Here is a 26,788-nt window from a genome sequence, read left to right on the forward strand (position 1 = left end):
TGGCTGGATCTCAGGTGGATCCAGAGTCTACCTCCTCCCCAATTCTGGCCCCTGGGCAAGCAATTCGCTCCATTTCCATCTACCCTCAGTCTAACCACCAACCTAACATAACCTTCAATGACTGATACGATATGTTCAAATGGCTCAATGATCTTTACTTTGAAGTTCAAGCACGAGCAGCAGCCAATGCTGAGAAGACTTATAAAGTAAAAGGTTAACTCAAATTAAATGAACAGCAGGAGTATGGAGACAAGCAGCCTCCACTAGTTGTAATATAAGATTGAGTTAAATACCCTGAAAGGGGGAGAGGTTTATTCAAAGATTCCAACTTCTGTAATAATATTCATGTTTACAGTTACGTGCAGTTCCGATGAACACTTTCATTTGTTAATGGAAATATTATTACAGTTGTTTGCAGAAGTTAACAGCTGTTTATCTTCACAACTTTCTCCACTTGCTGAACTAATGCTTAGCTTCTCCCAAATCTTCCCCGCCCCCTCGTCCGCCCCCTTCCCCTCCCACACAAAACCTCGGGCCTCCACACAGCCTCATGTAACTGGGAAGGCAGGAAGCCCTAACATGGACTTCTCCACAACTGTCAACAATCCCCCAGTCCAAAATAAATCTCTGGATGTAGCGCCTACGCATGTGCAGTTAAATGGCCTCTGTTGCCAGGAGCGTGCTGCAGCTGCAGAGAAACTTTGGTATTTGATGTGATTTCTCTCAATGGTTTCTTTTCAGAAACTTACCCAGAGTCAGAAAGTGTACAATCTGAGCTGAAGTGAGGTCATGACGTTAAGGTCACACAAATTAATGACCAAACTTCACTGTGCCAGCAGCACTGAAAAGACCAAGGCACCTGGGATTTAAAACCACTAGCACAGGGATACTATTGATGGTGAAGCTGTGTGTATATCAGGGGTTTACCACTGATTGCATTGGCATGAGGTGATTTGTATAGAGAGTGGTGTTAATTCAGCAAACTCAATCTCGCCAATGATTTTAATGTGGGCGGAGCTATGATAGTTAACAATTCAACTTTCTCAGCGAGGGTCTCTGAAGCAGATCAAAAACCCCAGCAAATTATGGTGTGGCGTAAGGAATAACATAAATCACTCACGCCATAATTGCCAGGAATTCCTACACCATATTGGACCAAATCTTGCTGGAACGGGGCATCTCGCGGTGTGCACCATTAGTTAGACTTTATCCTATACACTTCAGCTCAAATATAATTTGCGCCGTAACATGCCAGAAGTGTGAGCTGATAACAGTGCGGTGAGGGCAGTGGGGCATAGAAACATAGAAACATAGAAGATAGGATCAGGAGTAGGCCATTCGGCCCTTCGAGCCTGCTCCGCCATTCAATGAGATCATGGCTGATCATCCAAATTCAGTACCCTGTCCCTGCCTTCTCCCCATATCCCTTGATCCCTTTAACCTTAAGAAATATATCCAACTCTTTTTTGAATATATTTAATGAACTGGCCTCCACTGCCCTCTGTGGCAGAGAATTCCACAGGTTCACCACTCTCTGGGTGAAGAAATTCCTCCTCATTTCAGTCCAAAATGGCTTACCCCTTATCCTTAGACTATGATCCCTGGTTCTGGACTCCCCAGCCATCATAAACATCCTTCCTGCATCTAGTCTGTCCAGGCCTGACAGAATTTTATAAGTTTCGATGAGATCCCCTCTCAATCTTCTAAACTCCAGTGAGTGTAATCCCAATCGACACAATCTCTCCTCATACGTCATTCCTGCCATCCCAGGTATCAGCCTGGTGAATCTTTGCTGCACTCCTTCCATGGCAAGAACGCCCTTCCTCAGGTAAGGCGACGAAAACTGCACACAGTACTCAAGGTGCGGTCTCACCAAGGCCCTGTACAACTGTAGCAAGACATTCTTGTTCCTGTACTCGAACCTTCTTGCTACGAAGGCCAACATACCATTTGCCTTCTTAACCGCCTGCAGCACCTGCATGCTTACCTTCAGCGACTGGTGCACAAGCACACCCAGGTCTCTTTGCACTTCCCCTTCTCCCAATCTATTGCCATTCAAATAATAATCTGCCTTCCTGTTTTTGCCACCAAAGTGGATAACCTCACATTTATCCACATTATAGTGCATTTGCCATGTTTCTGCCCAATCACCCAATGTGTCCAAATCGTATTGGAGTTTCACGACATCCTCCTCACAGCTTACCCTCCCACCCAGCTTTGTGTCGTCTGCAAATTTGGAGATATTACATCCAATTCCCTCGTCCAGATCATTATTATATATTGTGAACAGCTGGGGTCCTAGGACCGATCCTTGCGGTACCCCACTAGTCACTGCCTGCCACTCGGAAAACGACCCGTTTATTCCAACTCTTTGCTTTCTGTCCGCCAACCAGTTCTCTATCCAAGTCAGTACCTTGCCCCCAATCCCATGTGCCTTAATTTTGCACGCTAATCTCTTATGTGAGACCTTATCGAAAGCCTTCTGAAAGTCCAAATACACCACATCCACTGGTTCTCCCTTATCTATTTTACCAGTTACATCCTCAAAAAATTCCAGTAGTTTAGTCAAGCATGATTTACCTTTTGTAAATCCATGTTGACTTTGTCCGATCCAGCCACTGCTTACCAAGTGCTCTGCTATTACATCTTTTATAATAGATTCTAGCATTTTCCCCACTACCAATGTCAGGCTTACCGGTCTATAATTCCCCGCTTTTTCTCGACCACCTTTTTTGAATAGTGGGATAACATTAGCTACCCTCCAATCCATGGGTACTGTTCCAGAGTCTAACGAGTTCTGGAAGATGACCAGCAATGCATCTACTATTTCCAGGGCCACTTCCTTAAGTACCCTGGGATGTAGATTATCAGGCCCTGGGGATTTATCGGCCTTTAGTCCCATCAATTTTCCTAACACCATTCCCTACAAATACTGATTTCTTTCAGTTCCACCCTTTTATCAGGCCCTATGTTCCCCGGCATCTCTGGGAGGTTATTTGTGTCCTCCTTTGTGAAGACAGAACCAAAGTATGAATTTAGTTGGACTGCCATTTCTTTGTTTCCCATTATAAATTCCCCTGATTCTGACTGTAAGGGACCTACGCTTGACATATCTATAAAAGCTTTTACAGTCAGTTTTTATGTTCCCTGATAGCTTACTCTTATATTCTATTTTCCCTTTCTTAATTAATCCCTTTGTCCTCCTTTGTTGAATCCTAAACTGCTCCCAATCCTCAGGATTATTGCTTTTTCTGGCCAATTTATATGTCGTCTCCTTGGATCTTATGCTATCCCTAATTGGGACTGTAGACTGTAGTGAACGACAGAACCAAAAATCTATCTCATTAACCAATGCAATTTAAGGATTAAGAAAGAATTAGAGGAACAACAGAGAAGGAAATAGGATGAATTAGAGTCAAATCAGGAACAGAAAGAGAAATAAAGAAAGGGAATGAAAGATTGGATTAAGAGAGAAAGAAAAGAGGGAAAAGTGGGAATTTTTTTTTAATTTTACATTTTAAATCATAAAATTCTCTAACAACAATTGACTACATGAAGGAATGAGACTCCACAGTTTATATTGCTCCATTTCTGGGCCAGAGAGGTTGATTGGCATTGCATTAACAATTATCGCATCATTAAAAAAGTTACGCTCTTAATTATGAGCCTTAACTTTCTCCGGGGAGTGTAATGGGCAATTAACGTGCAAATCCAGCAAGTTCTTAAAAATAACGGGGAGGCTAAGGGCGAGATACAATTTGTGCGAAGCAAACTGCGGAGAAACATAAATAAACCAGCAAGTTCTGGAGATTCGCAACTGACGGCATATCTCTTAATCCTCTGAACTTGCTGGCCAATTCGTGCATCAATAACGTGTCTTGAACTTGCCATTATTTTTGCAACAACATTTGGACCAATAATGTATGCCATAGATAGGCCATTACTAAGGTACAAGATATCCGTAAATTCAGACACGTAAACTACAGTGGACTGAGTCTGACTTTGTACAGATTACAGATGATCATTTCCTCGCCTCTGTCAATTCATTATTTCATGTTCTGAGGAATAATATCTGATTTCACACTTTTGGCACCAAACCTAAACATGATGACGATATTTGGAGGAAGCTCTGCCCATATTACAGCCCACTTGTCAGCAGATTTCCGTGCCAGGATCACCAAACTGAGCAAATCTGTGTCAGTGTTTGAATGTGGTGGAGGTGCAGTATATAAAGACTGAACACTGCAAGGGAAAGGCAGAGCAAGAGAGAGAAGTAGCTCCTTTACTCTTAGAAACCAGCCAGCTGATCAACAAGAGGCAGAATGAAATCCTTTCTCCTCACCATTGCTGCAGTGCAGATCCTCCACTGCTCAGGTACGTACTGGAGGGAGCAGCACCTCATAAAGCAACCAGTTATTGGGAATGAGCTTCAGACAGCGAGATTTTACCAATGTTTCAAAAGAATTTACTGAAGCATGCTGGAGTGTTTTGTACAACTTTCCTTTTCTCTCTGCAGGAGTCCCAAGCCCTAAGGATGCTCTGAGAGAGTCAGTTCTAAAGCTAAACAGAATCACCGAGACCACCAATCTCTGTGGTATAACCAGGAGAAGAGTGAAGGATGTAAGTGTGTCCGGGTCTAAGTGTGTTTCACTGTCTAAAGTCTCAAGAATATTACTGAGTGTAGTTAGACACTGATTATTAATCATGAGCAGAATATTGAGGAAGCTTTTGCAGTCGGCGGCGTACCTAGGGATTACCTGGAATACGAACTTACCTGATGGGCACCCTCCGTCGTGAACTTGCTCTCTGATGCTATGCATTAGAGGGCAGCATAATGGCCCACGGATCCCAGGTGCGTAGTGTGTGCGGAAGCGTACATGGGATCACGTGGGCCTGGTGCTCCAATCATTGGAAGCACTGACTTTCCTCTTGACAGATATGTGGGAGTCAGCATCAGGCTTTGAGAGTTAATTGTTCAATGGGATACTGGTACACAGGGGAATAAAGTTACAGCTTAGGGGTAAAATCCTGTTCAAAAAAGTCTTGTCCTTCATTCACTGCGGTTACATTTAGAGACAAGAGTGTCTACTCAGGTTGTTGCTGGTTGTGACCGTGAAGCTAGACTTGATTCTCTTGTCAGAAATCACACGGTATGACCTTCCAGCGACCAAGTCTTTTTTTGGTTAATGATTTACCCAGGCTGGGACTTACCTCTCCTGCCAAATTGGGACATCCCAGGCCTGAACTCAGGTCGACCGACTGACTTTGGAACTCATCTCGGGGCTTAAACAGGTAGAATACGGTTTCTTACGCAAGGGAGCCGAAGCCCCTACCTCTGCCAGGCATCAGGCTGCTGTTTTTTGTACTACAGCGACAGAGGGGAAAGGAGGGGGCTTTTACATATAATGGAGGGGAACTTGGAGGTGGTGGTGTTCCCCTGCACCTGCTGCCCATTTCCTTCTCGGTGGTAGAGGTCGTGGGTTTGGGAGGTGTTGCCGAAGAAGCCTTGGTGAGTTGCTGCAGTGCATCTTGCAGATGGTACACACTGCAGCAGATGTAGACGTTTTCTTTTCATTAATTAAGTTGTATTACAGTAAATTGTACTGGAATTATTCAAGGTAACAAATTATACTGCCTGTCTAAAACTTTTGATAACTGAAAAAAATACACTCCTTAAAGCATTTTAGCTCTTGCTGAACCACCCTGGCTGGATGCAAACTCTTATTTATGTTCACCATTAGTGCGGCTTAACCTGCAAAAGAAGGAAAAGGTGGTTCCTTTCACAGTGTAACAGGCTCCTGCATCTGCTTTCGCTAAGCGTAACATTTTTGTTCGTAATTGCTGGGTAGTTGGGGGCAATTAGACCAACTCTGCGCCCGCAATGATTATTTCCCCTGTGACGGAATAAGCCATATTTCAAGAGATACACCATAATATGAACAGAATTCTGATATTTATTTATACATGATATACTGGGTTTAAAAATCTAAAGCCTTGGAGACACAGGCCGCAAACAGAAAACAGGCTTCTGAGATGGGATGGTTTGATAACTGTTGGGGTTGGTGTGTGCAGTCAGCTTTGCCCCTGACTGTTTTTGAGTGGTTCGAATCGCTCCCACACCCCTGGGTTCTAGACACTGAACTTAGGTACAGGCGGCGAAACAGAATTGGAGTAGAGAACTGGTTTGGTGCAAGAAAACTGTATTTTATTTAGACACACTTAAAATTACACACTTAAATTACAGGAGTAGTTACAGGCATACAAAAGTACACTTAATTAAGCATGGGGAACACACGGCACAATGAGGGAAAATCACATTAATAATCCCCCTACCCTGGTCCCACCCCCGCTACCTAACTAAATTGCACTACATGAGCCAGGGATTATGCTCACCAATAGGGGTTTCTTGACAGTTCGAATCCTGTCAATTAAGCCGGTTGCATTTTGGGGTTCGCTCTTTGTGTCCTTTGGGGCCTGCCGTCGCCACGTGGTCCCAGTCTTAGAATCTGCAAAGATTCTTCAGTTGGGTGGAGTCCGCAGATGCGGCAAGGGCGCGGTTGTGGATTTGTCTGGGTAAGTACCTTCTTTGCTTGGTTAGAAATAGGGAATAAAGTCTTTGTTGGGTACTTTAGCTTGTAGAGTGGAAAACTTCGGGTTTTGTTCCTCTGGTGGTGGTCTGGTCGTCGAGTTTTGTTGTGGTTGGGGTTCGGCTGGCGGTCTTCGGTGTCGGCTCGGTTGCGGTGGCATAGATCATTACCTGTGTAGTGGTAATGATCTGAAGGTATGGTTTACCCGGCCCTTTGTTACCGCGGTGCTCGTGGTCGGACTTCGTGTAAGGCTGCGGTTGCGGCCTAGTCGTCTTTGGTCGAGCCTGTCCCACCGTGCCTCCTTGCCGCGATGTTCCATGAGCCTTCCAGTTGGATGCCCCTGTGGCCTGAAGGTTTCTGCGAGTGTTGCCAGCGAGCCTAGCTTGTCCCTGCTTCTTTGAGTTTCAAGTGTCCCTGCCCGCTTGCTTGCTGTTGGTTACCGGTGGGCCTACAATTATACTGTTTTTGATTTGTTATCTGCGTGCCAAATCAGGGTTAGTTCTTCGTCTGATTTTTGGCGGGCTCGTTAAGGTGATTATAGTCGTTCACCTTAACTGGTTTTTGGGCAGTTGTCCCTTTGTTAAATGGTTTTTAATGTCTTGGTGTTTGTTTATGCATAATGTAAATCGGTGTCTTCCTGGCTTGGTAGCTAGTTTGAACTGTAGGCGATTATATATATGCATAGTCTTGATGGGTTTTAAGTTTGTGCAAGATTAAATTGTTTCCTGAGTTGATTTGTTTTAAAGGGAAGAATGCGTGTTCTGTCTCCTTCAGCTGTCTGGTTTGAAATCACAAATTAAAGCTGTCTCCCACAGGCCTGGGCATGTCAAGTTTGAGTTTTGAACTTGACATGCTGCGCAGGGCCCTGCTTTAACCTTGCAGTCTTTGCCATAAAGTCCAAAAGCCATTGTCCTTCAGGGTTCCCTTATTTAATAACTTGTCCTTCAGGGTCCCTTGTTGAATAACTTGGGAAATGTGGGAATTTTGAGAATCCTACATAACAAAGTTGTAAACACCACAAGCTTTGAAATGGGAATTGATTGTTAATGCTAATACAATGGCCCTATTGTAAAGGCAAAGACTTGCTTCCGAAAGGTCTGCGGTTTGGAACCAACACAATGAATGACCCAAGTAAAGTGTTAGAAACTGACACTTCGAACAGGAACAGAATATTAAAAAACCACGTGCCTTTGTAAAAGTAACATCAATAAGACAGGAAACATGATTAAATATGCAACCAATTGAGATAGCTAGAAATGCATGAAACACCTTGGTTAAAATGGCTTGAATTTACATATAGTAAATATGATACCTGCAGAACACTTTGAAGATATAACTTCAGTAGATGCACCAAGCAATTACATTGTTTTTATGTTGAACTTGGAACACCACAGAGTCACAACGTCTGCTAAAACCAGTTAAGCCAATATTATGAATTGAACGACAGATCTTCGATAAGAATGACATCAAATAAATACTACTGTCATAGTGTTTACTGATAGGTTTTTGGAACACCTAAAGGTAGAGACATAATTATGCATGCAGCTGCTGAAATGGCAGTAAGAATAGAAAGAAGTCAACACAAAGAATGAATAAGACAATGAGCTTACATCAGCAGGAAACTTTAAAGAATAAACCACTAAAAAAAGAGTATAAAAGATAGAGCTTTTCAGATGAAAAGTCAGGAGTCACTGAACGAGCAAGCATTTCTCAACTTCACAGGCATGCTCTGTAAGTTTTTAACTTTGAGTCTCGGGTAATCAAGGTATTTGATTGTGGTGGATGTTCTGGATTTAGATATAAGTAAGAAATGTAGAAATGTAACAAAGTAAAGGTTTAAAAATAAGGATCTCTGAGAAATAAGAAATGTAAGCTAATTGTTTTTGAACTGTTAATGTTGCAATTGAATCAACAGCTGTTAACTGAATGTCGGCTCTTAAATAAAACTATATATTTTTAGAATTGTCTCACAGAGTATTTCTGTAGAAACTCGCAAACCCAATTTCTGTACACTCTTTTGTAAGAAGTTGCAGAATTCTGGGGGGTATTCCGGACCCTCATAATATCCGGAAGGTTACAGTCTAGTTAAACTTATTAAAAGTGCTATCCGGAGGATGGTATCATCTTCAGTCATTCCTTTCCTTTAGGGAGAGATAGCCTGAACCTTTAGAGTAATTTAAGCATCTAATTCAATTCGGCTATCTCTAACTTTAGTTGAAGGTGACTGTCTGGGGAATACGCCTGATCTGGGGTAGCCCGAAAAGTGCTAGGACTTGTAATTATCCCTTCACCCTGTCGGTGCGGATCATCTGTCAAGGCGTACATTGACAGATTGCAAGTTCGGGATGTAAGACAGGCGCAAGCACATGCGGAAATACCGAAATTGCGGTCAATTTCCAAGGCGGTATAACGGTGTACTCTGCGAGTATGCTGTCATACCAAATGCAAATTCTGGCCCATTGTATTATTCAAACAATGATGGGTAAATCTCAGTTCAGGAATTCAAATACTAAATCAGTCTTTGATTTTTGAGATTCAGGTTGGAGCAATGTTTCGAAGTGAGATTTTAAATTCTCGCAAGACTGGGATTTGGGAATTATTTTCCTCTGAAGTATTTCTAAATCCCAATGGTCTGTCGCTCGTGTGTTAATTTCCTTCCACTATTAAAGATTCCGGTACATTGAGCATCTCCATGGTGATGGTTAAAGGGGCCATTTTGTGTTTGGAGAAATTAAATCTTCTGTCCCTGTTGGTTGATGATTCTGACTGTCCGAGTGGAGGCATCTGTTGAAAATAAAGAGCTGTGTTGTTCTGAGCTTTAACTGACCAGAGGAAGAACACTAGATACGGTAACACACTAATGACCTGTTTCCCTTTCATTAGATTTATCGCACAGGCAAATTGTCGTACAACGTGGATTTAACATTCTCGGTGAAAGAAACCGTCTGCTCCAAGAATTCTGGACTGGAATTTGATGATCCCAGCTGTCACTTCCGCCCCAAAAAGGCCGCTGTGAGTCCTGAGTTATATTGTAGCATCGAAACCCCCATGTGTACTGAGTTATATCATAGAAAGGGCCATGAGTACTGAGTTATATCATAGAAAGGGCCGTGAGTGCTGAGTTATATCATAGAAAGGGCCGTTCATCCTGAGTTATATCACAGAAAGGGCCGTGAGTACTGAGTTATATCATAGGAAGAGCCATGAGTGCTGAGTTATATCATAGAAAGGGCCGTGAGTACTGAGTTATATCATAGAAAGGGCCGTTCATCCTGAGTTATATCATAGAAAGGGCCGTGAGTGCCGAGTTATATCATAGAAAGGGCCGTTCATCCTGAGTTATATCACAGAAAGGGCCGTGAGTACTGAGTTATATCATAGGAAGAGCCATGAGTGCTGAGTTATATCATAGAAAGGGCCGTGAGTACTGAGTTATATCATAGGAAGAGCCGTGAGTCCTGAGTTATATCATAGGAAGAGCCGTGAGTACTGAGTTATATCATAGAAAGGGCCGTGAGTACTAAATTATATCATAGAAAGGGCTGTGAGTACTAAGTTATATCATAGTAAGGGCCGAGAGTACTGAGTTATATCATAGAAAGGGCCATGAGTACTGAGTTATATCGTAGAATGGGCCGTGAGTGCTGAGTTATATCATAGAAAGGGCCATGAGTACTGAGTTATATCATAGAAAGGGCCGCTGATTTTTATAAAATTCATTCATGAGATGAGGACGCTGCTGGCAACACCAGCATTTATTACCCATCCCTATTGACCTTGAGAAGATGGTGGTGAGCCGCCTTCTTGAACCGTTGCAGTCCATGAAGTGACGGTACTTCCACAATGCAGTTAGGGAGGGAGTTCCAGGATTTTGATCCAGCGGCGATGAAGGAACAGCTAAATATTTCCAAGTCAGAATGGTGTGTGTCTTGGAGGGCTTCTTGCAGATGGTGGTGTTCCCATGCGCCTGCTGCCTTTGTCCATCTAGGTGGTAGAGGTTGCCGAAGAAGTCTTAGCGAGTTGCTGCAGTGCATCTTGTAAACAGTACACACTGCAGCCATGGTGCGCTGGTGGTGGAGAAGTGAATGTTTAAGATGGTGGATTGGTGCCAAGCAAGCGGGCTGCTTCGTCTTGGATGGTGTCGAGCTTTTTGAGTATTGTTGGAGCTGCACTCGTCCAGGCAAGTGGAGAGCACACTCCTGACTTCTGCCTTGTAAATGGTGAAAAAGCTTTGGGAATTCAGAAGGTGAGGCACTTACTGCTGAGTACCCGGCCTCTGACATGCTCTTGTAGCCACAGTATTTATTTGGCTGGTCCAGTTAAGTTTCCGGTCAATGGTGAACCCCAGGATGTTGATGGTGGAGGACTCGGCTATGGTAATCCTGTTGAATGTCAAGGGGAGTTGGCTCTACTCTCTCTTGTTGGGTACTGAGTTATATCATAAAAAGGGCCGTGTGTACTGAGTTATTATATCATAAAAAGAGCCATGTGAGTTATATCACAAAAACTCCCTGTGTCAGTGCTGAATTTGTTGTCAATCAATAATTTTAATAAATTCTGTTAAATTTTGACAGGAAAACGGGTTTTGCAAAAGCCGTGTTGAATATTTTGCTGATGAGGTTGTTGACATTGTTGTGGAGTGTCGAGGTTTGAAGACGGTTGACAGCAACAGTGATTCATCAGAGTCAAGTGAAGACAGTATTGAGGTAACCTCACAATTATACAAATCATGCCAATGGGCTTTCAGACACTTGAGATTATTTACAAAATATCTCATTGGTCTCCTGTGATAATCATATAAATATTAATATTTTTATACAGGTCAGAACCAAATCAAAGGAGACATCACTCGAGGAGTCGTCAAATGTGAGTGTAAACTGGGAATTTGTCAGGCGATTTTCTTGTTGATTTCGATTATCAACAATAAACTATATAAAATCCTGGATTCAACTGTGTCAGAACGGAGTGTGAGACGGCAATTTATTTTAGTTCGAGGCACTGGGGGAGAGGATTCTGATCCTCAATTCCAAAGGATTGTTGAATGGACCCCAAATACAGAGGATGAGTTTGTTCTCCACTGAAGATAAAGTGAGCTGAATATCTACAGGAGAGGACAGTAGCAAGTAATGGAATCACGAGAGCAGTGTCTCTTACATTCTCACCAATAATAGACACTAATGGCTGGTCCTTCCGGGAGCGGAACTGCAGGTTCAATATCATAAATCCCAATTGATGGGGAATGTCACCAATCATTAGTTTAACCATTGACCCCACAGCCCCACTGTACCAGGGCTGTGTTGATTATCGCTGCACTGCAGAACATGAGATGTTTGGTGAGGATTTCTCCACTCCAACACTCAACCATTGAATCGCAACTCTGAGATGTCCAAAGCTAACAATTCCTCAGTTATAATTTAATACTTAAATCTTTTATTTGGAATTGTATCATTGATCCCCTGTACTAAACATACAAATATTAATATTTTAATTCAGGTGAAAAGCAAGTCGAAAGAAACATCACTCGAGGAGTCTTCAAATGTAAGTATAATCTGGGACTTTTACTCAGATGATTATCAACTACAATAAGCTGTTGAAGCCTGAATTCAGCTGTGTCAGAATCGAGTCTGAGGCTTGTATTTAATTAATTGTCCTCCCAGAGACAGTGGGAGAGCGGATCCTGATGCTCAATTGCTATTGGGTGTTCTCCAACCAGAGCCAGAGGATTGTAGAATTGACCCCAAGAGGATGAATTTTTTCTTCACTGAATTTTAGAATGTTCTAGAATCAGAGAGAACATTTCCCCCTAACAACAACCATAGTATCAGGACAAATACAACTGATGGTTTCATGAGCAAGGCCTCATTTATAGTCTCTTCATCTAATAGACAATAATTACTGGTTTTTGTGGCAGAGTCAACACAATAGAGACCAATTGATGGATAATCTCACCGTCATTAGTTTAACCATTGACCCCACAGCTCCACTGTACCAGGGCTGTATTGATTATTGCTGCACTGCAGAGCATGAGATGTTTGGTGAGGATTTCTCCACTCCAACACTGAGGCATTGAATCTCAACTCTGCAATTTAAAGTTGGCATTTCCTCTTTTATAATCTAGTAACAGTTAACCTTTAATTTGCAGATGATTCTAAAAGTTGTGATTGTTTACAAAGTGTCTCATTCTTTGTTAAAGATGTAAATGTTAATATATTAATATAGGTGAAAAGCAAGTCAAAAGAATTATCACTCGAGAGCAAGTCAGATGAATCATCACTCGAGTCTTCAAACGTAAGTATAAACTGGGACATTGTGTCAGATAATTGCCTTCTTGATCATGATTATCAACAACAATAAAACACTGAACTCAGATTGAACTCAGTCCATTTGAAAATGATAATTCTGTTGATTCCGTTCACTACAGGAACACAATGATGATTCAAGATCCCGACACTAACCATGAATGAAACTTCTGAAAGGCTGAGCTTGGTGTGAACACAAGAAGACCTCATTCAAGAAGATGTGATCAATTGTACTTTACTTGTTCATATATAAGAGGGGACCTGGGGTTCCTGACTGTAACTGGGATATTCTATAGTTTGTAAATGTTCTATCCTATGGTGTGTATTGTTGTCTTGTATTCTGTGGATCGAATTAAAAATATAAAGAGAATATTTCCTGATGTCCTTCAAATGTTGTTTCTCACTTCACTGATCAGATGGGAGTTCAGACAGACATGGCGCTCAAACCAGCCTGTCATACACTTGTGACAAGTTTCCTCAGTCTACTGGTAGCTGCTGGTGAACTGGGGCTTTGCTGGTTGAAATCTGGTGTCTGAAGGTGGGCAAGTTGGACTGTATCGAAACTGCATACTTCACACAGGTGGAGGTTGGAGTCTTTGGGTTGTCTGATACTCAAATCCACCATCAACTTGGTGAAATATTTTGTGAGAATGGGATGGTGCACCTTGTGTGAAAGTGAACGATTATTAATTTTGAGTCTTGTCTTATTGGAAGCAAAGTCCCTCGAACTGGAAATAGTTATTGAGAAGCCAACTGCATAAATGACCTTTGACCTGATCAGATGGAAGCCAAGGTAAATCAGTGTCAGAGCAGTGGGATGCATTCAAGGAGGAGATTGTGAGGGTTCAGAGCAAATATGTTCCCACAAAGAAAAAGGGTGGGACTCCCAAATCTAGAGCCCCCTGGATGTCAAGGGGCATACAGGGTGGGATAAGGCAAAAAAGGGACGCTAATGTCAGATACCAAGAGCTAAATTCTGCAGAAAGCCTAGAGGAATATAGAAAGTGCACGGGTGAAATTGAAAAGGAAATTAGGAAAGCAAAGAGTGGGCACAAGAAACTATTGGCAAGTAGAATCAAGGAAAACCCAAATATGTTTTATAAATACATAAAGAGCAAGAGGATAACTAAGGAAAGAGTAGGGTCTATTAGAGACCAAAAACATAACCTGTGTGTGGAGGCGGAAGACATGGGTATGGTTATTAATGAATACTTTGCGTCTGTCTTCACAGAAGAGAGGGACGATGCAGACATTGTAGTTAAGAAGGAGGACTGCGAAATATTAGATGAGCTAAACATAGTGAGAGAGGAAACATTAAGGGTTTTAGCATCTTAGAAAGTAGATACATGACTAGCCCCAGATGAAATGTATCCCAGGCTGTTAAGAGAAGCAAGGGAGGAAATAGCGGAGGCTCTGACCATCATTTTCCAATCCTGGTGTGGTGCCAGAGGACTGCAGCATTCCTAACATTGTACCATTGTTTAAAAAGGGAGAAAGGAATAGATCGAGTAATTACAGGCTTGTCAGCCTAACCTCGGTGGTGGACAATTTATTGGAAGAAAATTCTGAGAGTCATTATTAATCGTCATTTAGAAAGGCATGGATTAATCAAGGACAGTCAGCATAGATTTGTTAAGGGAAGGTCGTGTCTGACTAACTTTATTGAATTTTTTGAGGAGGTAACAAGGAGGGTCGATAAGGGCAGCGCATTTGATGTAGTCTACATGGATTTTAGCAAGACTTTTGACAAGGCCCCACATAGCAGACTGGTAAGAAAAGTAAAAGCCCATGGGATCCAAGGGAAAGTGGCAAGTTGGATCCAAAATTGGCTCAGTGGCAGGAAGCAAAGGGTAATGGTCGATGATGTTTCCAATGGGGTTCCGCAGGGCTCAGTACTAGATCCCTTGCTTTTTGCGTTACATATCAATGATTTAAACTTCAATTTAGGGGGCCCGATTAAGAAGTTTGCAGATGCTACAAAAATTGGCCATGCAGTTAATGGTGAGGAAGAAAGCTGTAAATTGCAGGAAGATATCAATGGTCAGGTGGGCAGAAAAGCGGCAAATGGAATTCAATCTGGAGAAGTGTGAGGTAGTGCATTTGGGGAGGGCTAACAAGGGAAGGGAATACACAATAAATGGTAAGATACTGAGAAGTGCAGAGGAACAGAAGGACCTTGGAGTGCAAGTCCACAGATCCCTGAAGGTAGCAGGACAGGTAGATAATGTGGTTAAGAAGGCATGGGGATACTTTCCTTTATTAGACAAGGCTTAGAATATAAGAGCAGGGTGGTTATGCTCGAACTGTATAAAAGACTAGTTAGGCCACAGCCATAGTACTGCGTACAGTTCTGGTCAGCACATTACAGGAAAGATGTGATTGCACTTGTAAGAACATACGATTTGCTATAACTTCTGCTGTAACTTGACCAAAACTTAAAAGTTGATCACATTTTATGTACCATCATGCTTTGCGAGGCCAAGAGACGAGTTGCTGAGAGAGCTTTTGCAAAAATAAAAGATGCTACGGTTGTCAGCTGTGAAAGCTGCCAACTGTCTTTCAACCGATAAGGAAAACAGACCTTGAAAGTTCTATGGGAACAGACTGTTGGACTGTTGAATCAGTGCAAAAACAGAAACATCTTCAGACTATGGAGCAGACTATGGAGTGTAACCAGCCTTGAAGCCCACGGATGCTTAACGGACTATTGATACGAGGAACTGAAAAACAACTAATGACCATTATGCCATATAGTTAGTGACACGTACACAGTGAGAGGGTTGCCAGATTTTGGGGTATAAAAGATGCTGTAAAATGACACTCGGGGCTGAAGCCGGGCAACCTGGTCAATTGTCAGAAATCATACGTCTAGTCGTCGCCGAATTGACCACTCGCTGGTGTTAGTACGTATGTGGTGTTTTGCTTATTATCGCTTGAGCTTAAAGTAAAGGGATATCTCTGTGTATGCTAAAGTATAATCAGGAATTGTTATATGCTACATAACTGTCGGATTACTTGTAATCACTTGCTGATTTTTAAGTAAAAGAAGTTTTTCACAGATTCATTGGGTTTTGCATTGTCTGTTCGACGGGTCTGAACATTGGAAACTGTTGGACGGAGCGAGGGGCAATATCCGCACGTCTTACACACTAGAGAGGGTACAGAGGAGACTTACGAGGATGCTGCCAGGACTGAAGAATTTTATTGATGCGGAAAGACTGGATAGGCTGGGGTTGTTTTCTTTGGAGCAGAGGTGGCTGAGGGGAGACTTAATTGAGGTGTATAAAATTATGAGGGACCTAGATAGAGTGGATAGGAAGCATCTATTTCCCTTAGCAGAGAGGTCAATAACCAGCGGTCATAGATTTAAAGTAATTGGTAGAAGGATTAGAGGGGAGTTGAGAGAATTGTTATCACCCAGAGGGTGGTGGGTGTCTGGAACTTACTACCTGAAAGGGTGGTAGAGGCAGAGACCCTCACCGCATTTAAAATGTACTTCGATATGCATTTGAAGTGCTGTAACCTACAAGGCTACAGATCAAGAGCTGGAAAATGGAATTAGGCTGGATAGCTCTTTTTCAGTCGGCACAGACACAATAGGCTGAATGGTCTCCTTCTGTGCCGTAAATTTCTATGAATCTATGATTTGAAGAAGGGCATTGGCGTAATAAAACTCACTATGCACTTGGTTTGAGCATAAAGCAAGGCTTTAATCAACTTGTTTCAGAACATGGAAGTCTAGTTGTACTTCACTAGCTCCTTGTCTTACAAAATGTCCCTGGTAAGCTGGGCCCATGCCCGAGTATTTATACTCCTTGGACGGCGCCACCAGCTGGCCGTCCAGCGTTATTTCATGAGTAGTTTCTTGATGATGAGATTTATAACAGGCATTATGGAGAAAGAGTAGGAAACGTTTGGAAAAATAAAATGCTAAAAATCTGATTGCGTGTTTACATTGAGCAACGTGACCATTATTTGAATACTCGCAGATTATCGTGTCTGTGGAGCTGCAGAAATCTGGAGCTGTCTTTGACTCTTCTGTTAATGTTGGAGGTGAAGGCATGGTGCACAGTTTATCTCCTCTTATTTTACCTCTTTAAAGTCACTGCTTCTGGCTCCTGCCACCACTCTTCCTTCAACAGGTAGGAGGAAGGGTGTTGTTGGAGCCACAGGCATGTCCACTTAGATTTGTATCCATTACCTAAAGCTCCTTACTCGAGCGTATGACTGATCTTGTCCATTCTTACTGCCCTCAGTAAGAGCTTGTGTGCTGTTTGATAATAAACTGTCAAATTCACTCTCTGAGGGCAATAGTGTACATGATAATTGTTCATCCTGTTTTGCACCTGCTGTAATCCACTTCCAACATGTACATTAGAGAGTGGGCTGCACAGAGTGATCCTAAACAGAGTGCCTCTAGACAAAGTGCTGAATTGGGAATTTGGAGAGAGTGGGAATTCACAGCAGAGGGGGAAGGAGGAGAGAGCGAGAGGAGTGGCCGGAGATAAAGGTAGGCCCGAGCGCCCGGAGGGAGTGCGAGTGTCAGGGAGCGAGGTAAGTGATGTCAGCACAAGGGAAGGAGCTGAAGAGAAGAAAAAAAACAAATTGGTGAGTAGCTGGAGATTGTTCTTTTTTAAGTCTTGAGTTTATTTCTGTTAAGTTAGTTAATAATCTATTAAGTAGAGGCTTGGCAGGTGTAACACTGTCATGGTAAACTTGACTGAATCTCCATTTGACCAAATCTAAAAGTGACCAAATCTTATCATCATGCTTCACGAGGACAAAGACTGGTTGCTGTGAGAACTTTGCAAAATAAACTGTTTGACTTGTAAGCTGTAAAAGCTGCCAATTCTCTTTCAACAGATATGGAAAACAAGCTTATTGAAGTTCTGTGGGAACAGACTATTGACTGTGAAATCAGTGCAATAACAGAAACATCTTCAGACTATGGAATGTACCGAGCCGTGAAGGCCCACAGTTGCCTAATGGACTAGTGATAAGAGGGTCTGGGAAACAACTGCCAACCATTATTTTATGTCATATAGTTAGGGACACGTACGCAGTGGGAGGGTTGCCAAATTTTGGGGCATAAAAGGGACTGTTTCAAAACATTCAGCGCTGGAGTCAGGGCTGTAGTTGATGGCGACCTGGTCAGTTGCCAGTTAAAGTTAGCCATACGTCTGTCATCATTGAATTGACCTCTCATCTGGTGAATAGTAACGTATGTGGTTTTGTTTATAATTACCTGAGCTTAAAGTAAATGATTTTAGATGCTTGCTTGTGATAAGTACATGAATTGAGAACAGTCTGTATTCTGGTAATTACTTGGATCCTCTTGTTGATTTTTAAGTAAAAGTTTCACAGATTCATTGGGTTTTGTGTTGTCTGTTCCACGAGTCTGAACTCTATAAACTGTCAGACAATCAGAATGTCTTACACAGGGCACCTCAGTCCCGTGAAATGCACATCTTGTGCCATGTGGGAACTCCAGGACGCTTCCAGTATCCTGGACAACCATGTGTGCAGGAAGTGTCGTCGGCTGGAGGAGATCAAGCTCTAGGTTTCAGGAGGTGGTCACCCCGCAGTGTAAGGGTGTGCAGGCAGAGAGGAAATGGGTGACCACCAGACAGACAAGGAGGACCAGGCAGGTAGTGCGGGGTCTGCTGAGTGCATCTCGCGCTACTGGTGAGGGCAATGGTTCCTCTGGGGAGTACAGCCAGAGCCAAGCCCACGGCACCATGGGTGGCTCAGCTGTACAGGGTGGAAGGAGGAAGATCAGGAAAGCGATAGTGATAGGGGATTCGATAGTTAGGGGAACAGACAGGCATTTCTGCGGCCACAGACATGATTCAAGGATGGTATGTTGCCTCCCTGGTGCCAGGGTCAAGTATGTCACTGCGCAGCTGCAGAACATTCTGAGGGGGAGGGTGAACAGCCAGAGGTCGTGGTCCATATCGGTATGAACAACATAGGCAAAAAGAGGGATGGGGGCCTGCAGGCAGATTTAAGAGAGCTAGGAAAGAGATTAAAGAGCAGGACCTCAAAAGTAGTAATCTCTGGATTACTCCTGGTACCACGAGCTAGTGAGTATAGAAATAGAAGGATAGAGCAGATGAATGTATGGCTGGAGAAATTGTGCAGGAGGGAGGGCTTCGATTCCTGGGACATTGGGACCGGTTCTGGGGAGGTGGGACCTGTACAGGCCAGACGGGTTGCACCTCAACAGAGCTGGGACCCATGTCCTCGTGGGGGGGGGGGTTGCTAATGCTGTTGGGGAGGGGTTAAACTAATTTGGCAGGGGGATGGGCATCAGGATGTAGCATTAGAAAGGAGAAACAAAGTGCACAAAGGATTGTGAGAGACAGATAGCACTAGAGTAAGAAAAAGTAAGGTATTAGGTGGGGTCAGAATAAGAGCGAATACAAGAAGGTCTAAGATAGGTTTATGGTGCATGTGTGTAAACACACGAAGTGTGGTAAATAAGGTTGATGAGCTGCAGGCGCAGATAGCCATATGGGAATATGACGTTGTGGCGATAACGGAGACCGAGCTCAAGAAAGGGAAGGATTGGGTACTAAATATTCCTGGATATAGGGTGTTCAGGAAAGATAGGGAAGGAAAGAAAGGAGGTGGGGTGGCAGTATTGGTTAAGGAGAATTTACAGTGCTGGAGGGAAAGGATGTCCTGGAGGAGTCAAGGACAGAATCTATTTGGTTCAAGTTGAGAAACAATAGAGGTGCCGTTACACTACTAGGTGTATTCTATAGGCCACCAACGAGTGGGAAGGATAAAGAGGAGCAAATTTGCTGGGAAATTACAGAGAGGTGCAAGAACTATAGAGTAGTGATAATGGGGGATTTCCATTATCCTAATATAGCTGGGATAGTAATAGTATAAAGGGCAGAGAGGGGGAAGAATTTCTGAAATGTGTTCAGGAGAACTTTATTGATCAGTATGTTTCTGGCCCAATGAGGAAGGAAGCATTGCTGGACCTGGTTCTGGGGAATGAGGTGGGTCAAGTGGAGCAAGTGTCAGTAGGGGAACATTTAGGGGACAGTGATCATAGTATCATAAGGTTTAGATTAGCTATGGAAAAGGACAAAGAGCAATCTAGAGTATAAATACTTAATTGGAGAAAGGCAAATTTCAGTGGGTTGAGAACGGATCTGGCCCGGGTAAATTGTAATCAAAGATTGGCAGGCAAAACTGTAATCGGAGAATAGGCTGCCTTTAAAGAGGTGATGGTTCAAGTACAGTTGAGGTACATTCCCACGAGGGCAACTAAAGCCAAAGCTCCTTGGACGACGAAAGAGCTAGAGAGTAAGATGAAGCAGAAAAAGAACACGTATGACGTGTCAGGTTGAAAATACAAGTGAAAATCAGGCTAAATATAGAAAGTTCAGAGGGTAAGTGAAAAAGGAAATAAGAGGGGCAAAGAGGGAGCATGAGAATAGATTGGCAGCTAACATAAAAGGGAATTCAAAAAGCCTCACATAGGCATATAGATAGTAAAAGGGTAGTAAGAGGAGGGGTGGGGCCAATTAGGGACCAAAAAGGAGACTGACGCATGGAGGCAGAGGGAATGGCTGAGGTACTAAAAGAGTACTTTGCATCTGTCTTTACCAAGGAAGAAGATGCTGCCAAAGTCATAGTGAAAGAGGAGGTAGTGGAGATACTGGATGAGATACAAATTGATAAAGAGGAGGTACTAGGAAAGCTCTCTGAACTTAAAGTTGTTAAGTCACCAGGACCAGATGGGATGCAGCCTAGGATGCTGATGGAAGTTAAGGAGGAAATCGCAGAGGTACTGGCCATAATCTTCCAATCCTCCTTAAATACAGAGGGTGGGTGGGTGCCAGAAGACTAGAGAATTGCAAATGTTACACCCTTGTTCAAAAAGGGTGTAAGGATAAATGCAGCAACTACAGGCCAGTCAGTTTAACCTCGGTAGTGGGGAAGCTTTTAGAAACATTAATCAGGGACAAAGTTAACAGTCATTTGAACAAGTGTGGATTAATTAAGGAAAGCCAGCACAGATTTGTTAAAGGCAAGTCGTGTTTAACTAACATGATTGCATTTTCTGATGAGGTAACAGAGAGGGTTAATGAGGGCAATGCAGTTGGTGTGCTGTACATGGACTTCCAAGAGGCATTTGATAAAGTGCCACATAATAGACTTGCCAGCAAAGTTGAAGCCCATGGAATAAATGGGACAGTGGCAGCATGGATAATAAATTGGCTAAGTGACAGGAAACGGAGAGTAGTGGTGAATGGTTGTTTTTTGGACTGGAGGAAGGTATACAGTGGTGTTCCCCAGAGGTCGGTACTAGGACCATTGCTTTTCTTGATATATATTTGTGACTTGGACTTGGGTGTACAGGGCACAATTTCAAAATTTGCAGATGACACAAAACTTGGAAGTATAGTGAACAGTGGGGAGGTTAGTGATAGACTTCAAGAGGACATAGACAGGCTGGTGGAATGGGCAGACACATGGCAGATGAAATTTAATGCAGAAAAGTGCAAAGTAATACATTTTGGTGGGAAGAATGAGGAGAGGCAATATAAACTAAAGGGTACAATTCTAAAGCGGGTGCATGAACAGAGAGACCTGAGGGTATATGTGCACAAATCATTGAAGGTGGCACGGCAGGTTGAGAAAATGGTTTATAAAGCATACGGGATCCTGGGCTTCATAAATAGAGGCATAGAGTATAAAAGCAAGGAAGTTATGATGAACTTTTATAAAACACTGGATCAGCCTCAACTGGGGTATTGTGTCCAATTACTTTAGGAAGGATTAGAAGGCCTTAGAGAGAGTGCAGAAAAGATTTAGGAGAATGGTTCCAGGGATGAGGGACTTCAGTTGCGTGGATAGACTGGAGAAGCTGGGGTTGTTCACCTTAGAGCAGTGAAAGCTGAGAGGAGATTTGATAGAGGTGTTCAACACATGAGGGGTCTAGACAGAGTAGATAGAGAGAAACTGTTCCCTTTCGCAGAAGGATCGAGAACCAGAGGACATGGATTTAAGTTGATTGGCAGAAGAATAAAAGGCGACAGGAGGAAAAACGTTTTTACGCAGCGAGTGATTATGATCTGAATACACTGTCTGAAAGGGTGGTGGAGGCAGATTCAGTCGTGGCTTTCAAAAGGGAATTGGATAAGTACCTGAAGGAAAATAAATTTGCAGGGCTACGGAGAAAGGTCAGGGGAGTGGGACTAGCTGAAGTGCTCTTGCAAAGAGCCGGCATGGGCTCAACGGGCCGAATAGCCTCCTTCTCTGCTGTAACCATTCTAGAATTCTATAGGTTAAAAAAATCTAAGCATCTACTCAATTATTAAAAACACTCTGGTTACTGCATTATTTAAATAACGTTATTTTTTGCCAGTGGTATGAGCAGAGGTAAATGCTATTGCTAGGTAATGGAGGGGGTGGGGTGGAGGGGAGGCATTGGAAAATAAAATACTTGTTTTTTTTCCACAAAGTGTCCCAATCAAACATTCCTACATTTTGTCTTAGTAAAATGCCTCAACTACAGCTTCAGATCAATATACCTCAATATGCCAGAAGGATTTTTTCACTTCATGCTCTGCGCTCCTTATGGCCTCTCTGAGTGTGGTTACCAATTTAGACCCAATAAGGTTAATAAGGCCATACAAAAAGCAAATCAAGCACTAGGGTTTATTTCTAGAGGGATAGAATTGAAAAGTAGAGAAGTTATGCTAAACTTGCATCTAACCTTGGATAGACCCCTGTGTACAATTCTGGTTGCTGTATTATAAAAAGGATATAGAGGCACTGGAGAGGGTGCAATAAAGATTTACAAGGATGATAACAAAAATACGAGGTTATACCTATCAGGAAACAGGAAAGGATGAACAGGCTGGGACTCTTTTCTCTTGAAAGAAGGAGGCTGAAGGGGTAACCTAATAGAGGTCTTTAAAATTATGAAAGATTTTGATAGAGTGGATACAGAGAGAATGTTTCGACTTGTGGGGAAGAGCAAAACTAGAGGCCATCAATATAAGATAGTCACCAAGAAATCCAATAGGGAATTCAGAAGAAACTTCTTTACCCAGAGAGTGGTGAGAATGTGGAACGCGTTACTACAGGGAGTGGTTGAAGCAAATAATATAGATGCATTTAAGGGGAGGCTAGATAAGCATATGAGGGAGCAGGGAATAGAGGGTTATGCTGATAGTTAGATGAGGAAAAACAGGAGGCTCAAGTGCAGCATAAACACCGGCATGGACTGGTTGGACCGAATGGCCTGTTTCTATGTCGTATATCCTATGTAATCCTATGTAATTATGTTTTGTGTTAATTCTATTCCATTTTCATTGAACTGATCAATAAAATGATTGTTTTCCTGATACCAAACTTGGTTGATAGTTCATTTTCTGTTTAGTACATCTTCCTCCTAAATCACTAACTTGTGGCAAAACCACTAAGTGACTTACATAATTGTCTGTAACCAATGTTATTACCTCTAGCATTAGTTGTCTGTAACCAATGTTATTACCTTTCAAGTTGGCTCTGGTTAAACAGAGCTAGATCGACAACATCGCAATCTGACGCGATGACGTCATCATGTGGGTCACGTGACATCCCCTTCGGCGGGAAACGTGATGACGTCATGACGTCAGAGGTAGAGGGCGGTACCAGCCGGTCCTCGTGTGGATTGAAAGAGAAAAGACCTGTTTTGAGCTTCTCCTGTAGTTTCTTGTTTTGTAAAGTTCTTAGACAATAAATTCAGTTTGTTAACTTCCAGTAAGTTATAGATTCTTTGTTAGGAGTGCAGAGACTCCTACAAACTGCTTTTATTTTGTGTGATTCTTTTAATGACAGAAATCACAAACAAATGACTGAATCAGCCATTTTTATGAAAGGGGGTTGTGACCATTAAGGTCAGGAATGATTGGAACTGTGAGTTCTTGTAGTGGCCAATTACAGGTAGTTTTATTCTGTTTGGACTGTGCCCAATTGGTACTGGACAGCCACCATTCAAACTCACTTCACTTTGGACATTTACTGATAACAAACATCAGTCAATTTCATCCCATCAATCTATGGAATCAAACCAATTGATAATATAGTTAAACAGTGAGTAAACTTTAAAATTCTTCATGATCATCATTGCAGCATCTGATTCATCAGAAACTGTTGTTGAAATGTTTCAATAATATGTGATCATGAGCTGTGTAATTTGCGATTGGCTGTGAATGTTTACCTCTGGCACAAGGCCATTAACATCCACTGGCAGCAACATGTCACCCAGTGTCAACTTCACAGTCCCTGACAGCTTATTTTTTGACTTAAATTCTCATGAACATTTCTCAGAAACTTGTGATTGTTCTAACACTACACTCGTGACTGTAAAGTCTGTGGGTTGTGCAGTTAATAAATACACAGACTTCAGAAGTAACAAACAAAACAGGTCTTTACTATTCGAAGGTCCGGGCGAATCTGCCCCAGCAATCATGCCACAACACTTATATACTGGTGTGGTCACTATCGGTATTACAGTATACAGAAGCCAAACAAATAGTGCCACACCTAAAGGAGTTCCCTTAAAGGTGAACGGTTACATTCAATAGTTCCCTTAAAGATAGACGGGTACATACACTACAATCCTCCCTTTTTAGCTTATTACTTACAGAGTCCCTGTTAAACATACATATCTTCAAATTTCTATAAAACAAATTACAGATATAATCTCGGTGGAGTCAATGTCATATAAAACAATTTACAAATATAATCTCGGTGGAAACAGTTCACAGATTCAGTCTCTGTGGAAACAGTTCATAGATTCAGTCTCTGATCTTGACTCGTTCCGAACAACATTTCTTTGGTGTAGCCGGTTCACCTGGCTAGCGTGACTCCTCCATAGCCTTTTTCTTGACGTAACAGCTTGAACTTTCGTCCTGTTGAACCAGCAATGCGGACTTTTACAACCAACTGGCTGTCTTGACATTTTCCAGTTTTTCAACTAATTTAGCTCCTTTCGTAATGTCCCGCCTGGAATGGTAGAAGTGCTAATATTTTAGACAGTTATTATCTTCTGCTTCTTCTTTTTCTTTTCTGCCTTTTTGGAACTCTCGGAGCTCCTTTCTCGGCTGCCAGCTGTAGCGCCACCAACTCTCTATGTTCCTTAGACCTTAAGTGCTTCATCCGGATTTCAGCACTTTGAGAGTTTTCATCACAAGCTGGGCAGACCACATCCTCGTAATATTCAGTGTCACTCAACAGGTCATGGTAATATTCAGGTTTGTCCTGAGTTAGGCCAGCGAGAGAGACTTCTTCTTCCTCCTCACCCGTCTGGACGTTAGCTGACGGTGGTTCCTTCCCTAAACATCTTTCTTGAAAAGCCTTCTTCATGCATTCATATTCATCCCGCTCTTCCTGGGTTATCTGCCATTCCTTCACGACGGACCTCATTTGTGAGTTCAATACCTTCCTTTCCATCGGTAATTGCGTTATCAGGCTATTTAACCCTTCTACTGAAATAACGGTTTCCACATTCTTCTGTTCACCTTGACGTGATTCAATGTACTTTTGGCATCCTTGTAAAATTTGTGTTGCCACCTCAGCTATCTCCGTGACTTTTGAGAGCTCCGAACTCGTTCCCCCTGAAGATTGAAGCTCGTGTTCAGATTGTTCCCCTTGCCGAGTCTTGTCCTTCAGCATATGAAGGAGTTGGCCGATCGTTAACTCTTCCCTGGGAACACGGTGGATCAGAGTCTTCTCCATTTCATCCACCTCTTTCTCCAATACTTCCACCTTACGTTCCTCTTGAACTTTGGCTTTCAGCGCTCGGCAAAGTTGCGCCCTGATGCTCTCTAGTTCATGTTCAGGGACCATTCTTACAGTGTCCTGTTCTTCCACTGAAAGGATTCCCAGTTGAATCTGTTCTTCAAGTTGTTGCACCTCGGTCATTGCCGCCTCATACTTGTCTTGGGTGTCCTTCAATGTTTTTATAAGTTCTTGAACATCCTGTCTTTCATGCTCTGCCATGATTTTCACCTCTAATTGCTCATCTATGGATGGAGCTTCTATCGATGAGTCTGTCTTGGCCTTGAGTTCATCAAGAATTTCCTGCAGCCTTTGGACTTCTTGCTCATGTTCAACCTTTAGTTGTTCATATGCTTCTACTGAAACTAGCTTTTCGGAGGCTGCCGAGTTAACCCCCTCCAGAATTGTAGCCTGGGCCTGTTCATACTGTTCTTTCAACTTCTCACACTCTGCTTGTAAGGAGTCGTAGAGAAGAACTGGAATAAAATCCTGGCTCCCTGAAGATTCCTCTTCCTTTGGTTCATTCTGTAAATATTCTAGTTCCTGAACAGCATCAGGGGAATGTGATTGGTATTTGACCATGATGGCTCTATGGTCGCTCTCTACTTGAGCTAGCTGTCTCTGTAGTCTTTCCAGGTTCCCCCATTCGGTGTCCCAGAACTTATCCATATTTTTCATCTCCTGTACGAGATGGTCACTCAACTGTTCTAATTGTTGTCGTACTTTGACATAAGTTTGCGTCCGAGCTCGGTGTTCTTCCGTCATGGATGAATCCTTTACTTGAACAGGCTCAGAATTCTCTGTCAACCTGGAGTTCTGCTCTGCCGCTTATTCCTCTTGGTACCATAAGTCCTTCTGCATGTCTTCGTTTTCTTTCCCATCGTCGGCAAGTCCCTTTTAGCCTTGTCTTCCATTTCCGACTTGGTCTTATCATCATCCATTTCAGAATCTGAGCTAATAGCTTGCATCGAGTCCTCCCTCATTATGGCTTTTAGGTAATGCCATTCCATGTCTATTTTCTTAATCCACTCCCGTCCTAGAAGTGGTGGTCCTCCCTCAGGTAATACGTACAAGTTCATTCTTGGGTGTTCTTTACCCCTATCTCTCACC

The 26,788-nt window shown here is 42.7% G+C and overlaps 1 protein-coding gene across 1 annotated transcript; it reads left to right on the forward strand.

Annotated features, from left to right (window-relative positions):
* Positions 1 to 4,227: 4,227 nt before the first annotated feature.
* LOC147120107 (secreted phosphoprotein 24-like) lies at positions 4,228 to 13,258 on the forward strand. The gene is made up of 8 exons (XM_085983816.1): positions 4,228 to 4,374; positions 4,517 to 4,620; positions 9,471 to 9,599; positions 11,162 to 11,293; positions 11,409 to 11,453; positions 12,081 to 12,125; positions 12,807 to 12,875; positions 13,009 to 13,258. Exons 1-8 carry the CDS (start codon positions 4,323 to 4,325, stop codon positions 13,039 to 13,041), a joined length of 609 nt encoding a protein of 202 aa, XP_085839942.1. The 5' UTR covers positions 4,228 to 4,322; the 3' UTR covers positions 13,042 to 13,258.
* The last annotated feature ends 13,530 nt before the right edge of the window (positions 13,259 to 26,788 follow it).

The sequence above is a fragment of the Somniosus microcephalus genome, chromosome 4 (assembly GCF_052327205.1).
Source record: "Somniosus microcephalus isolate GS21.2 chromosome 4, FLI_Smic_1.0, whole genome shotgun sequence".
Classification (NCBI taxonomy): domain Eukaryota; kingdom Metazoa; phylum Chordata; class Chondrichthyes; order Squaliformes; family Somniosidae; genus Somniosus; species Somniosus microcephalus.